The sequence below is a fragment of the Anopheles arabiensis genome, chromosome 3 (assembly GCF_016920715.1).
Source record: "Anopheles arabiensis isolate DONGOLA chromosome 3, AaraD3, whole genome shotgun sequence".
Classification (NCBI taxonomy): Eukaryota; Metazoa; Arthropoda; class Insecta; order Diptera; family Culicidae; genus Anopheles; species Anopheles arabiensis.
This window is the reverse complement of record NC_053518.1, coordinates 42,484,201-42,499,234: the sequence shown is the minus strand read 5'-3', so window position 1 is coordinate 42,499,234 and position 15,034 is coordinate 42,484,201. Positions and strand designations below refer to the sequence as shown.

Below are 15,034 nucleotides of genomic sequence, written 5' to 3'. Positions count from 1 at the left end.
TTCACTACTGTGTATTGTGTGCGTGTGTGTGTAATAAAAAAAACGTTCTTGTCTGTTTTAGGTAAAAATCATCCAAGACAGCTGCGTGGCGGCAATGAGAAGCTGGGGCTACCGGAACGCTACCAGCGAGCGGGAACTGTACGACAACTTTAACCCACTGCTCCCGTACAGCGTTTCGTGAGACGGACGGGTCCCCCGGGGGGACGGTAAGGGTGCATTTCTTTTGCCCACTGTCAGCGTGTGGGGCAAGATCGACAATCGAACTTCGATTCCTTCCTGTTGTGCGGGCGGTGTGTTGTGCCGCTGTATTACTACTCTCTCTCTCTCTCTCGAGCGCACGAACAAAAAACGTCAATGCAACACTGCAAATGCATATAAAAATGATGTAGCAACTGTGATTTAAAAACGAGCCCCGAGCGCGCGCACCCGGGAATGGAACTGGGTGCACTGAGCTAGAACTTGTGTTGACGGTTGTGTTGACGATGCTGATGAAACAAAAAGACACACAAACACACACAAAAACAAACTAACCAAGTGAAGAGAGATATCGTTTGATTTATCTGTTTCAGCGTTTCAGGGCTATTATCATAGATAAGGAGAAGGATTTTTGTCGATTGGCGAGAGGAGTCGTATAGGTTATGTTTCAGTTATTCTTCTTTTTCTTTTTCTTTCACGCCGAGGCGGGGGCAAGCATTAGAGCATTAGAAATAGCGTGAAAGTGAACATAAATTTTAAGGTTTTAGGGGTTGTATTTACTTAAAAAATGTGGAGTTTTATGTATTAAACGAGAGATAATGTCGTTCCCTCCTGGTGGATGTTCCCTCCTGGTGGATGAAGATGATTTTCAATCAAATTAAACTCTCTTTAAAAGACTTTTATCAGCTTTCCTCCTGGTTTTCACGATCGGTTACGTGAATTGATCAGGATATGGCAATAAAAGCTATTAAAAAGGGGATTAATTTGATTGAAAATAATGCTATTCTGTTAGAAAATTCAGTACCGTTTGGTGCAAAAATCACTTATACATGTTTTTTTTAATGGAATTACAATCTGAAAGCCCCAAAATTTCATTTTCACTTGCGTGTCAACCTCCTCTATTTGCACCCTTAGTAAGGGAAAGATGTTTCTATGCTGCTTTCCGTTGCATTATGTTAAGAATTCTTGACTTAGAATTGTGTTCGTGTTTTGTTTTGTCCCTAGATAAACGTTTGCCGCCAGCAAAACCGTTGCAGTAGCAATAGCTGCTCAAACCCGTTCAAAACATACTCTCCTTCTTCTTACTCACACTACTAGCAATAGGGAAGACTTGCATTGGAATATCGAGATCGATCCGCGATTAAACTTTTCTCGCAACACCGTAGCCTATAACACCGTGTAGCCAGTAGGGGCGTTTTTTTATTACTATTTAAAGTGCAACAGCATAGTATTATCCAGTACACCACGTGTGTAAGGCGATCCGAGGGGGGGGGGGGGGGTGAGGAAACGTATTCTGGAGGGGGAGTGTAGGTGAGGTTTGTTGAGCTCATTCACTTAGAGTGCCTTTTTTGCCTGTTTTTTCACTACTGAAATTAAACTATCGTCATGTTGTTGATAATAGTGTGTCAAGTACACACACACACACACAATAATAGTAGTAGCATCGAAACACATACAAATCAATCACTCAATTTCAACAACCCCCCACTCAGTAGTAAGGTAGAAGAAGCTAAAAGAAGAGGGGGATGTTTAGTTTAGAAGCGCGCGAGTTATGGAATGCAATACATAGAGAACACGCGGATAGACGCGGACACGCCGGCATACTTTCAAACTCTTCTCTTCACTCTTTTCCCGCTCCTTAATATCAATAAATTGTAGAACTAAATAGGGAAGGCGAGCGTGTGTGAGCGTATGACACACAAGGCACACATTGTGTGTGTGTATGTGTGTTCGCAGATACTTAATGAAGTTAAACTATATGCTCTGATGCGTGCGTGCGTGCGTGTGTGTGTATGTAATAATTAGAGTACGGCTAATAGAGTGTAATGGCTATGAGTTGTAGTTGCGTTGATGAATATGCCAGCACGAGATACTTGTAATGCCTCGTTCCTAAAGCAAAGCAAAGGCAAAGGTCAATCCACAATAGAGGCAGAAAGAGATACGGAGAGAGAGAGAGAGAGTATGGAGCGTGCTTAGAGACAGGATAAAAAAAAATGACAGAAATGGACGAAAGGATCGTGTGTGTTTGATCACAACGACAAAGGAAGCTGTGTGATATTACCGAATGAGCCTGAGTGTTGGTTGCATCTTCAAAGTAGCCGCCGGGAAGCCTCTCTGACATTTAAATTTAGACCCCCTAGCCGGTCGTCCCGCTAGCGCGTCGATCTGTCGACGGTGTTATTTGCGGGCTAAAAATTTAGTTATTTATTATATTTTAAAAGCATTTGGAAGACCACTGCGTGTGTGTTGCCACTGCTGCGGTAAGGCCCCAAGGACACGTTTCCATTCTTTTCGACTTTTGGTTAATCGATTCGAGGTGAATTTTGTTTTTGTATCGAAAAGCAGGCGGCGGTGCAGGCTGACCGCGTTTAAGTAAACAAGGAATTGATATTAGACAGTGAATCATAGGAGGTAAGCAAAGAACGCTAGAAGCAAAACAATAGAAGAAGAAGGATCTGCTCAACCGCGCGACGCACGTGTTTCGTTTTTTTCGAGTTGTAACGGAAAACGATCAAATAAATTACGGTTTAAGATTTAACGGTTTCTTTCGCTTACAAGCGTGCTTTTTATTGTTCCTCTCCAATTCTTAGTTTCTTCGACCCCTTTTGCCACCCCGGCCACCGCGACCGCCCCGACCACCTCGACCCCCTCGGTCACCGCCCTTCGCATTGCCCGGCTTTAGTCGTTTCCTAACTCCGTTGAATTGTTCCGTGTCTTCCTCGTCCGAATCGTTCGCGCCCCGCTTTCCTCCCTTGCTAGCCTTCCGCTCCTCAATGTCGCGCTGCTCGATCCGTGCGGTACGGTGCGCTTCTGCCACCCGCTCCTGCAGTGCCATCACCTCGTCCTGTTCGCACTTGTACTCGGGCAGCTTCTTGCCGAGCAGATGCTCGATGCGCTGGTACAGCTCCACGTCGTACTGCGTCACAAACGTAATCGCCTGCCCGGCCCGGCCGGCACGAGCCGTGCGCCCCACGCGATGAATGTAGTCCTTGCTGTGCATGGGAATGTCCAGATTCAGCACCACGTCCACGTGCGGTATGTCGAGCCCGCGGGACGCAACATCGGTCGAGATGAGGATTTGGCGCGCCTGCGATTTGAACTTGTTCAGCGCCGCCAGCCGCTTGTTCTGCGTCATCTGCCCGTGCAGCGGGACGGCCGCCAGCCCGAGCGCGCGCAGCATCAGCGCCGTGCGGACGGTGTTGTTGCAGGTGCTGCAGAAAATCATGAAACTGTTGCCCGCCAGCTCGTTCAGCACGTGCACCAGGTAGACGTTTTTGTAGCGCGCCGGTATGAACAGGTAGTACTGGAGCAGCTTCTCCACCGTCTGGTACTTGCTCGACACCTCCACCTTGACCGGGTCGCGCAACGAGGCGCGCTCGAGCTTTTTCACCTTCTTCGTCATGGTGGCGCTGAACAGGAAGGTGCGCCGTTCGCGCGGCATCACCTTGAGGATTTTGTTTACCTCCTCCTCGAAGTCCATGTTGAGGATGCGGTCCGCCTCGTCCATCACCAGGTACCGGATGGCCTTCAGGCTGAAGCCCTTCGTGTTTTCCAGATGGTCGACCAGCCGGCCCGGCGTCGCTATGATGATGTGCGGTTTGCGGGCGAGCTGTATCGCCTGCGTCACCAGATCCATACCGCCGACAATCACGCAGCACTTGACACCGATCGTAGCGCCCAGCGCCTCGAACTGTTCCGATATCTGGTAGGCAAGTTCGCGCGTCGGCGTCAGCACGACGGCAAAATAGCGCTGCGGATTGTCGAGCAGGGCCTGCAGGATGGGCAGGGCGAACGCACCCGTCTTACCGGAGCCCGTCTCCGCCAGCCCTATAATGTCCTTGCCCTGCAGGGCGAGCGGGATGGCTTCGCGCTGAATTTTCGACGGTGCTTTCCATTTCAACCCACGGCACGCGGTGCAGAGCGTGTCGATCAGACCCTGGCGAAGGAAAACGGAAAATGCTATTAAATACACAGATGTAAAGTTTGCTAACCCACCGGTACGTACCAAGTCTTCCCACGATTTGCTCACGTCGGTACCGTTTTCTGCCTGTCCATCCTGTTCTTCGTCAACGTCCGTGCCGGAGCCGTTCTCCTCCTGGTCGGAGGAATCGTCCCCGTTTGCAGCAGCCCTTGCTGCCTCCTCCACGTCGGACATGCCGTCACTCTCGGAGCTGGACATTTTACCGAAAGCACACAGAAACCAAAACAAGAAAAACTAGCTTTTCTCCAGCAAATTGGGAAAAACACGCCGGGCGGACACAGCGGAAAACAACGTGCACTTTGATGGTAAACAGAAGAACGATCTGTCAACACGTGGGTACGGGGCTGAGTTTACGCTGCCGGGTTGAAAGCGCGCTCCGACAGCGGCAACTGCTCGAACGTGCTCGAAGATGCGTACTGCTCGAAACCCGCCATGACAGTGCGCTCTGTTTATGGTAAACAATGCGCGTGCGACGTCCTGCATTCCGTGTATTGTGGCGCTTTTTCGGTTAAAATGATGCGATTTTAGTGCAATAAATAATTTAAAAGCTTTTGTAGTGAATGTGTAATCCGTAAACATTTACGCTCTTGCCAATTTCCCGCACGGCGAGCCGGCCAACTGTGCTGCGCACTGCACCGCGTGGTGCGTCTGTGTTGGTGTTACCGTTTGTCATCGTTCCCAAAACATCACAGCCCGTCTGACAGCGATAAGCAATTGACAAGAGGGAAAAAGCCAATGGCGGATTTTTTAGCTGCCTTTGGCGGGACAACAACAGTGCGTGACAGGCCTTCCGTTGTTCGCGCGGTATAACTCGTTCCGTTCAAAACTGTTTCGTGCGATTCGCGGGCCGCGTTGGGCGATCGCTTGCATCTTCCCCCGGACTCTTGCGGACGGGCACGGCAACACAGGCCCCGTGCATCCTTCCCTCTTCCCCTCGGGCCGACCGTGGCTCTCGTTCCCGTGGCCAGTTCCTTTGAGATAAACCAATCGCCCCCCGGGTTGGGCCGTGGGAAGAGATTAGAAGCGACGAAGAAGAAGTTGCGATCTGGCGCGTAAGATAAATAATCGTAGCCATCCGCTCGACTGCCCGTGACCATATTTAGAACATCATTAGCTTAAAGCCGGAGGGAGGATGCATATTTGGTGTGGTATGGTGCGAACTTGAAGCTCGGAGGCGAACGAATAATGTTGGTGCAGCAAGGTGATTCAAACGCGATAATACCACCACCGGGCATTAGGTTAGCGAGGTAACGCACGGCGCGATAGATGACGGACGAACCGGCGGGACACTCCGGTACGGTGAGCATGAGCGAACCGAAGAAAGCGACCAAACGGTCCAGAATGAGCGACAGCAAGCAGCAGCGGGCCAAGACGCTAGCGCTTCGGGGCCTTTCGTCGCCTACTCCGAGTATGTTGCTGGAGGAGGATGACGATGGCGAGTTTGAGCCGACCTCGAAACGACGGTTCGACAAATCGCTTACCATGCTGACGAGGAGCGTGGTGAAGATGCTGCGGGAAACACCGGATGGCGTGCTGTATCTGCGTGATGTATGTGTCCACTCCCCCTCCATGGGCGGTCGCAGCTACGTCAGCATTCTAATGCATTCTTTTTGACCGCGCTCGCGTTTGCAGGTGTCATCGACTTTATCCAACCGACAGAAGCGACGCATCTACGACGTTACGAACGTGCTGGAAGGCATTGGGCTCGTGAAGAAGCAGGTCAAAAACCACATCAAATGGGTGTAAGTAATTGGGCGCCAAGGGTTTCGCCAAGGTTGGTGACCAATTGGCATTTGTTATTGTTTTTTTCCCCGCCACCTGTCAAGTTTCACACCTGTCAAATAAAGGGCGCGCGCGCTCGCCTATTTTGTGTTGCGTACCGGCACAACACGCGTGTATGTAATTGATGCTTTGAATTATTAATAATTTCCCTCCACCTCCCATCCCGATTGGTCATTTCAGTGGCGAAGAGCTGACGACGGAATCATGCCTCGGTACGGCGCGCCAAATTGGCGTACACATGCGAAAGCGCCGCCAGTTGGAGCTGCGGGAAGCGTGGTTCGATGCGCAGCTGGAGGCAATGCGCAAAAGCACGCAAATGCTGCACGCGGATGAGGCGCTGCGCTCCTTCCTGTACGTGACGAGCGACGATCTGACGACCGTGTTCGGCGACAAGCGGCAGCTGCTCGTGCTGAGCGAGAACGAATTTGCGCCGAGAAGTAATAACCAGTCATCATCGGTGATGATGATGATGATGAAGGCGGCAGCGTCCGTGGCTGCTGCTGATGGTGGTTCCGCTACCACTAGCCGAGGCCAGTCCTCCTCCTCCTCGCTGCTCTCCACCACACCCAACTGGCAAATCACTCCCGATCCGATACCGTACGGGGGCAGCGTCCGGCAGCTGTGGGTGCGATCGAAACCGAACGGACCACCACTGACGCTGATGGTGCTGAAGGAGCCGGCGGGATCGTGCTACACGCGCCCAAGCCGACGGTCGGCAGTGCTACGGCCCGGAGCCGAACAGCGATACGTAAAGCTGCCGGAACCGATCGAGAAGGAAAAGCGAGAGGAGGAGCAGGAGCAATCGATAGCAGCAGCGGGAGGATCGAAAAGTGCAATAGAACATCGGGAGCGTTCGTCGGACCATAGCCACGGTGCGCTCTCGTCGGAATCGGCCTCCGAAGGGGGGCAGCAGCAGAAGGAACCGGAAGAATCAGATGAAGACGAGTGCGTGATCGCGCAGCAACGGGAACGGCTCGCTCGGATACTGCTGGACGAGCGGGACGATGACCGCCGCAGCCAGTACCGGCCGAACGGGTGGCGGAACCGGAAGCGGGAAACGCGCGGACTGGTGAAACCGTTCCTGGTGGTAAACCCACGGTTCTACGGCAACTACCCGTTCGCGCTCGGGCGGGACGAGGGTGTGTTTGATCTGTTCGGGTACGGGACGGCCGACAGCAAGCACAACCAAAGAGTGGAGGAGGAAGAACCCTCGACGACGATGACGATGGTGTCGAGCGCGGTTCGGGACGACGTGTCCGGTGAGGGGTAGAGTAGAAGGGACAGATATTAGATTTGGACGGAATTGGGACTAAGCAGTGCACGTTGACGTGACGAAAAGCGAAAGCGTAATTATTAATAATTTGTGGTAATTTTAGAATAATTTTCTTTAACAAACAAGATAACCCAATCATCCAGACTGCCAAGCCTAAGTGTAGACTTTGTTTGCGTGATGTGTGTGTGTGTGTGTGTTTTTTTTAATTTGTCATTTGATAAAGCACGCGTTTCCCAGTCCTTCCATGAGCATGCGGGATGCAAAAATAGTCTGTGTTTTAGGATTTAATTCTCTTCGAGAGCCAGGAATATTCAGTAGAATTGTGTAACTTTTCCACTTTCGATCGTACAAGTCAAGGATCAAGGCTCAAATTGTTCACGTCACCTTTATCGTGCTGGGTGCTAAATTAAATTAAATTTTCATCCATCGATTTTCACGCATCGGAGCGCCACAGACACACATAGTAGTAATGAATTAGCAAGAGGATTATGCTAACAATAATTTCTAGACAAATGAGATAATGAACTAAAGTGCGAGAGTCTTTCGGTAAAAAAATAAATGTATAGTTCTCCCCCTTATCCTGCAGCGCGGTGGTTTGCATTATTTTCCCTTCATTTCTTTATCTTATCACAAACAATCGATCGGATGGGAAGCGCAGGGTCGCAGGGTCGGTCCACAAACGACACATAAGGCACAAGAGTTTAAAAATGCATATACCACTCGCAATTAGCAGCTTCACCGGTGCAGTCAATTTGACACCGCTGCAGCTCACTAGCAATGGGCATTTTTCGCGAACTCCACGTACTGCTCACGATCTACAAATGCTGCTCGCTAGTGCCGTACGTTCCTCCCCGTCCAGCCAGGGGAAGCGTGAAAAGCGTGTATCGTTGCTTTCGGCTGCGGATTGTGCTGGCACTGGGCGTAATACTCTTCATCACGTGGCTCCGGGCACAGATCCTTACCGAGTACTCGCTGTTCTTGAACAGTTTATCGTACGTGATGTGGCTGCTCGCCTCGACGGTGGACACAATCGCGCTTAGCCTGCTGCTCATTGCAAACGGCATCAATGTGACCCATTATGGCACACTGATCAAGTTGCTGGATCGTTTCGAAGGTGCTATCGACCGGTGGCCGAGTACGGCGACGACCGTAAATCGATCGCCAGCCTATCCACCGTACCGCTGGATGGCCATGGTGGGCGTTTGTCTCTGTACCGTCTACTATTGGTACGGATTCTTTAGCAACTTCGAGCCGGACATTAGCCTGGTGCTGCAGATTCGCTGGGAGCTACTGCTGGTGGATGTGTATGTGGTGCACGTGTTTCTGCTCCTTCTCGCGATGGGACGGTGCGCGAAACGGTTGCAATCGATGTACGGCGAAACAGTGCAGCGTGCCGATGTTACGAATTTGTGTGCCGTTCTTCACCTTCGAGACGATCTGCTGCACTGTGTCACGCTGGTGAACCGGATCTATGGCACGCTGTTCCTGGGCATCAGTGCGTCCATGCTCATTTCGATGACCTGTATAGTGTATTTCGATTTCGTCTACACTGGGTTACAGTTTTACCACGATCAACCGTACCTGGTGGAGCATTCGGTGATGTTGCTGTGGAAGTGTGTCCTTACGGGTGGCTTATTAGCCGTGGCGGGATCGGTAGCGGAACAGGTAAATAATCCCAAAAAAAATGGTGCATTTGTCACATAAAAAGAAATGATCCGTTTTTATCGCACATCGTACAGATACAAGCAATTACGCAAATTCCGTGGCACTGCACGTTCGAATCCGTGCACAATCGACCGCTGGCAGCGATGGTGGATAAGCTGCACTACAAGTGTCTATTTCAGGACGTCCGCTTCACCGCGTACGGACTGTTTACGATCGACAGCAGCTTAAGCTACATGGTGAGTGCTGAAAAGCTTCGGGCGACAGTACAGAAACAATTGCTTCGCACTTTATCTCTCCGCAGGTGGTAAGCTCGATCGTAACGTACCTGGTGATCGTGACGCAGTTCCGCCAGTTGGAAGTCGACAAGGCAGCCAAACGGATGGGTCGCTCTTAGCACTATTTCGGTGGGGCAAAATGGTTTCGGACTGTTGGTTCAAAGCGTAATAAGTGTGGCTTGAAAAACACCGGCTGCGGCTTGCTTTGAGGGCGTGTGGTTGGTGGTGTTGCGCACAACACGACGCCAGTTTTGTTACAATAAAAGCGAACAAAACCGTCTCCCCCCACCGCCCTCCCGATTATTCGCTTTTTAATGCGTTTGATCAATACCCTGCCAATGGTGACAAAGCTGTTTCTGTTGCTCCCTGTCTTCCTTTTCAGTTGTACTTTACTCGAGCTGCTCTTATGCGTTAGCTATTCCCTACCATGCCATACATTGTGCTTTTCTTCCTATTATGGTGCTGTTCTGCATGCAGAAAGAACCGATTAAGCTACACACACACACACAACTTTGCGCTGACCTCTGCATTAAACATTCAAATCTCTTCCGTCACTGTCACAAGGCTATTCGCTACATTACGTACTTTTCTCGATAGGAAGGGACATATTTTTTCATCTTTCTCTTTTTTTCTCTCTCAAATAAATCTCATAACTTCTAATTAACGCCGTTGCTAAAGCTATTAAAAAAATAGATTAACAAATATACCTTAACGCATGTCATACTTACAACAAAAAACGTACACTTCGTTTGCTTCCATTCCTCTCGTATCGTTCGTGGTATTAAACCGACGCCTACACTCACACTCTCACACACACATAAGTCAAACACACTTAACGTAAATTGGGTAGCAAAAGAGAAAACTTAATCTGCTTAGAGACAAATTAACGACGACGGGCTTAAAGTAAACGTAGAAAAAGGAGCTAACAGCATTGGTGCAACTGCGGCACACACACACCAATACGAAAAGACTTACTTCATACAACAACAAAAAAAAGACAACTAGCCAATAACGATGAAGCAAAATAGTGTAACTGAACCTAAACGGAAACATGGTCCGAAAATGGGTTCTGTGAAAAAAGGCTTTCCCCCATCCCCATCCCCAGCAAAGCTGTAGTGTGTGCAACCTTGTCCCTCACACTGAGATTATGGTAACGTCATTTTGCTTAGCAATTCAAAAAAAAAATCCTGATCTTAATCACTCGATTCATTTCACCGGGGAAAGAGGGGATGATCACTGTCTTGCCTTGTCTTGAAAGAGAAAAGAAAATTGAGCCGGGTAGAAAAAGGCACTATTGGTTGTTTGTTTGTATGTGGTGAATTGATATTCACAAGCGTTTTCTTCCCTATTTGAGCTTCAAAAAAGGCTGGAAGATGGAAATCTGTATCCGAACATTTGCGCTATTTCAATTGGGTTCTGTTGTGTGCTGCCCTTTTAAACTCTTACTATAATCGTAAACCAAAGCTAAACCCCTACTAGCCTTTTCTTCTTTCGTTTCCTTCCGATCTTTTGTCCAATGTTTAACAAAACCGTTTGTCGTAAGCAAATAGATAGCTGATTAGTAAATAGTTGAAAGAACAGAGAAAAGTCTTAAGAAAAAGAACGAATTAAAAACCTCGTCATAAACACAACGAACGGCTCATCGCCGCCACCGCTAACGATTATTACGACCTATGGGGGCTAGTTTCGGTGCTGCTTCCTCCGCGGCTGCCCCCCTTGCCGGAGCCTCTTGGGGCGAGACAGTTACTGCTCGAGTTGGAGATCGCCTTAAGTACCTCCTCCTGCAGCGAGCTGGGAGGATCCGACAGCACGTCGGTGGTCGTAGACAGTTGGCGCAGTTGATTGGAAACGGCTGCATAACGAGTGGGCGAAAAGGCAAGCATAGTTACATTGTTACGAAAGCTTCTTATTTAAGTGGGATGGGACACGGCAAACACACAACGCTTGCTTACCAGGCCTTAGCTCTACCAGGGAACAGTGCTGATCGACCCACAGCTGGCTGGTGCGATACATCTCATCCATACTGGCGACGGAAACCGTCTGGTTGTAGGAATTCAGCAGCGGCTCAAAGATCAGCCCAAACTATAAAGAAAGAGTAATTTATAATGTATACAAGTCCGACCATACGGCGATCTGCTTTACTTACGATCCAGAATTTCCAGTTATCCAGCGTTCGCTGCCGGACGTAGTGGTGGTACAGCTCCTTCACCCGGCCGGTTCGCTGGCGGGAAACGGGTGCCCCACTGGCCGGCAGTGCAGTATGAAGATTGCTGTGATACAAACAGAGATACACACCAAGCACCAAAAAGTGGATCGATTAAGGATTTGTTTCTGCATTTGTTGGTTTGAATTTGCATAAAGCGTTATTACTTACTTTAATGAATTATTCAACTGTTCAATCTCCCGGCGCAACGAATCCATCTGCTCGGTGGCGGACGATCGCTCCGAGCGCAGCTGCTTAATGTAGTCGGCCCCCTTCTGTAACATGGCCGCCTTGCTTAGCTGTTAAGGGGAGAGGGGTGGGGGAGGTGAGGGAACAAATAACAAACGACTATTAGATACATATAGCTCTGGACTAGTGACGGGAAAACTAAAGTTTTCGTCGGATTCGATTCCGGATACCTCCAAAGTTTTCTGGAATCGATTCTGGATAGTAGGTCCGGAATCAGTTTCCAGAATCGATAACGGAATTGGGTCTGGAATTGGATCCGGAATCATAATCGGTTCCGCAATCGGAATTGGTTTCGGATTTGGATTTGGTTCCGGATACGGCTCCGGAATTAGAATCGGTTGCGGAATCGAAATCGGATTCGGTTCCGGAATCGGAATCGGAATCGGTGCCGGATTCGGAATTGGATCTGAAATCAGAATCATCAGAATCAGAATCAGCATCGAAATGGGAGCCGGTTTCGGCATCTCCATAAGAATCGACGTTTGGAACGAATGATGTTACATATTGGTCGCCGCCAAGAATTAAAATTTGTTTTTGAACGATCCATTCTCATGGAGATTCCCGGACTGATTTCGTTTCTGAAACTTCTTATTTCAATTCAAGAACTGATTCTCATTCCGGAGCTAATTCCAATGCTGGAGACAAGTCTGATTGCATTACCAGAGCAAATTGCGATTCCCAGGTCAATTCCGATTCCGTAGCCGATTCTGATTTCGGAGCCGATTCCAATTCTGGATCGGTTCCGTAATTGGCTACGGAATCGGCTCCGGAATCGAAATCGATTCGAGCATCGTAATTGGCCCCGGATATGATTCCGAACCCGGAATCGAAATCGAGTAGGTCCGATTCCGAGCTCCCACCACTACACTGGACTGAAGGCTCGTTCGGTAAGGTCTTACCTTTGCATTCGGATTCTGTTGCAGCTGCGGTATCAGCGAGTGGAGCGTATCGAACCCATTCTTTATGTTGTACCGGCGCTTCTGTTCCGCGTGAATGTGCCCCGTCCGACGCTGGCTGTCGCTGCGGGGGAACTTGCTACCAGCCCCACCACTGGCGCTGCCGCCCGGCCCAGTCGGCGACAGTGGACCGTCGGTATCGTGTGCGGATTCAGGCGACAGGCTCTGCTGCGACAGCGACATACCACTGGACGAGGCAAAGTTCAGCACGGAGCTCGCTTGGGCTCTCATCGTGCCGCCGCTAGAGGTGCTGGGTGTTGCACTGGACAGCTGATGGTGAAGTTGTTGCTGTTGATGCTGCTGCTGTTGCAGTTGGTGCAACTGAAGCTGGGAGGAAGAGGGTGAAATAGTACTTCCCATAGACATCGTCTGGTACAGACTGTTCTGCTGTTGCTGTTGCGGCTGCGACTGAGACTGCTGCTGCGTTAAGGTACTTATGGCACTTGATGATGTACTGTGTGATTGTTTACTCAGTAAGGTACTTGCGTCTAGAGGGGGAGGGGAGTAAAATAGAAGATCACCTTAGCGTTGCGCTCTTTGCTCTACGTGCACTGTTTGCAGTACATTGCTAGTTAATGACTACTTACTATTAGTGGTTAGAAGTTGAGCTAGCAGCGCACTGTTGGTAACGTTCAGCATCGGCTCGCTGGAGGTGGCGTGCAGCGTCGGCGTCATGTGCTGCGACGAACCAGCCATGCCGCCAGCCGCACTGCCAGATCCCACCATCCCCATGCCGGGGATGCTGTTAAGGACACCCGTCGTTTGCTGCTTCATGATCATCGAGTTGCTGCGTGTGCGCAGCTTAGCGTTCGCCTTCTGCGACGACTGCTGCTGCTGATGGTAGCGAGGCATCGCAAAATTATCCCCCTCTTTCGGTGGCAACGGGAAGGTTGCATTAATGGGTAGACTGTTCGAGCGGAACATCTCTTTGGTGGGATGGGGCGGGTGCCGTTTCGCTTGCGTTTGTTGCTGCTGCTGCTGCACGATGCTGGACGACGTAGAAACGATCGATTGCTGCTGCTGCTGCTGCTGTTGCTGGAGCTGCAGATCCTGCAGCTGCTGTTGCGATTGTTCCAGCGCGTTCGACAGTCCAACCGGTGCACCACCGCCCGAGCTTCCGATGCCCGACGACGCTCCGGACGAGCCCGAGGTCGGCTGTAGGACCGTGCCGTGGGGCGGAGACGAGTGGCGCATTGCCCGCACACCGCTCGCGTACGAACCACCGGCACCGACCGTTTGGGAAGGTATCTTGTACGGCTGGGGCTGATGCCCGTGGTACGACTTGTAGCTACTGCCCGACTGCGACGCATGCAGGCTGCCGGGAGGTGAGTGTTGCGATGCGGCCAGCATCTGGTTGTAGTTTGACGGCCCAGTCGGCATGGAGGTGGAGCGGGGCTGCGCTGGGACCTGCTTGGTTTGCGGCAATGCCGGCACCGGTAGCGATTGGCTGTGCGTCAGCAGTTTGGAGTTGAGGTTTTGCATCAGCAGGACCGATCCGGCAGCCACGTTCGACTGACCGGAGGTCGGTGCGGTACCCATCTGGGTGGATGCTCGTACGTTACTACTGCCACCACCACCAGCACCACCGACGATGTTCGTTCCTGACGGGCTGTTGGAGAGATTGACCGGATTGGGGACAGCGTTGGAATGGTTGTAGTGTAGCTGCATACTGCTGGGCGTTAAGGATGGCGGAATACCACCCGAGCCCATCTGCAGCATGCCGGAAGGCGCCGTGGCGGCGGAGGAAATGACATTCTGGAAGCCACTGGAAGCGTTGCTTCCATAGGGACCGCCACTAGCCGTAGCACCGAGCACCGCATTGCTGCCAGCCGTTTGGCCCATGTGCGGTTGCGAGACCATATTGTACGCCATCGTCTGGTGGGGCGTCGGTGGGTATTTTGGGTCGTAGTTGTGTTTGGGGTACGCACGGGTAAACTTGGACTTAATGCTACGGGCCAGCTCGTCGGCACTGCCTCCGCCACCCAATTGATGCTGCTGTTGCTGCTGTTGCTGTTGCTGCTGCTGGGCCGATATCACCTGTGCTATGCCGAGCGAAGTAGTTAGCGACGCTGCCGAACCCTGACTGTTGCTATTCTGCCCGGCACCTCCGATCATCTGATCGGTGATGTACGAGTCAATCGAGTTGGTAAACTGTTGCGCAATGGAGGATTGCACTGCAGCAGAAGAGATCGAAGCGGACGATCCACCGCCCGGTGGTTGCAACGATTGGGCGTACAGTTTGGCCGAGTACTGTAGGGCGGCCGGTGGTTGCTGCTGTATGCAGCCGGTCGCTTGATGCGCTTGGCTCGTCTGCTGATGGTTGCCGGAGACGCCCAGTGTCTCCGGCGCTTCCTGTATGCTATTACCAGCGTTGGTTAGTTGGTTGGACCCTGGCGGAAGGGGATAAAAGCGGAAATTAATTACAGTACATTAGTGCGATTGCTCTACGATGAG

At 50.9% G+C, this 15,034-nt stretch overlaps 4 protein-coding genes across 5 annotated transcripts in view; 2 read left to right on the top strand and 2 right to left on the bottom strand.

The window, feature by feature from the left end:
* LOC120903975 (carbohydrate sulfotransferase 1) overlaps positions 1 to 2,734 on the top strand; it is a 28,482-nt gene extending 25,748 nt beyond the window's left edge. Inside the window, exon 5 of the mRNA XM_040313662.1 lies at positions 62 to 2,734. Coding sequence (XP_040169596.1) covers positions 62 to 181 — 120 coding nt within the window. The 3' untranslated portion in view covers positions 182 to 2,734. The remainder of the gene's footprint in view (positions 1 to 61) is intronic.
* On the bottom strand, positions 2,730 to 4,519 carry LOC120903973 (probable ATP-dependent RNA helicase DDX47). Its single transcript, XM_040313660.1, has 2 exons — positions 4,202 to 4,519; positions 2,730 to 4,132 (listed from the first exon to the last, which is right to left on the bottom strand). Exons 1-2 carry the CDS (start codon positions 4,373 to 4,375, stop codon positions 2,783 to 2,785), a joined length of 1,524 nt encoding a protein of 507 aa, XP_040169594.1. The 5' UTR covers positions 4,376 to 4,519; the 3' UTR covers positions 2,730 to 2,782.
* Positions 4,520 to 4,635: 116 nt separating this feature from the next.
* On the top strand, positions 4,636 to 7,810 carry LOC120903974. The gene is made up of 3 exons (XM_040313661.1): positions 4,636 to 5,725; positions 5,810 to 5,919; positions 6,140 to 7,810. Exons 1-3 carry the CDS (start codon positions 5,444 to 5,446, stop codon positions 7,227 to 7,229), a joined length of 1,482 nt encoding a protein of 493 aa, XP_040169595.1. The 5' UTR covers positions 4,636 to 5,443; the 3' UTR covers positions 7,230 to 7,810.
* A 1,556-nt stretch (positions 7,811 to 9,366) lies between these two features.
* LOC120903972 (protein WBSCR14 homolog) overlaps positions 9,367 to 15,034 on the bottom strand; it is a 49,350-nt gene continuing 43,682 nt past the window's right edge. For both annotated transcript variants that reach the window (XM_040313658.1, XM_040313659.1), the window contains 6 exons: positions 13,168 to 14,970; positions 12,524 to 13,068; positions 11,547 to 11,674; positions 11,319 to 11,442; positions 11,125 to 11,254; positions 9,367 to 11,024 (listed from right to left, as the gene is read on the bottom strand). In XM_040313658.1, the coding sequence (XP_040169592.1) occupies positions 10,837 to 11,024; positions 11,125 to 11,254; positions 11,319 to 11,442; positions 11,547 to 11,674; positions 12,524 to 13,068; positions 13,168 to 14,970 (2,918 nt within the window). In that variant the 3' untranslated portion in view covers positions 9,367 to 10,836. The remainder of the gene's footprint in view (positions 11,025 to 11,124; positions 11,255 to 11,318; positions 11,443 to 11,546; positions 11,675 to 12,523; positions 13,069 to 13,167; positions 14,971 to 15,034) is intronic.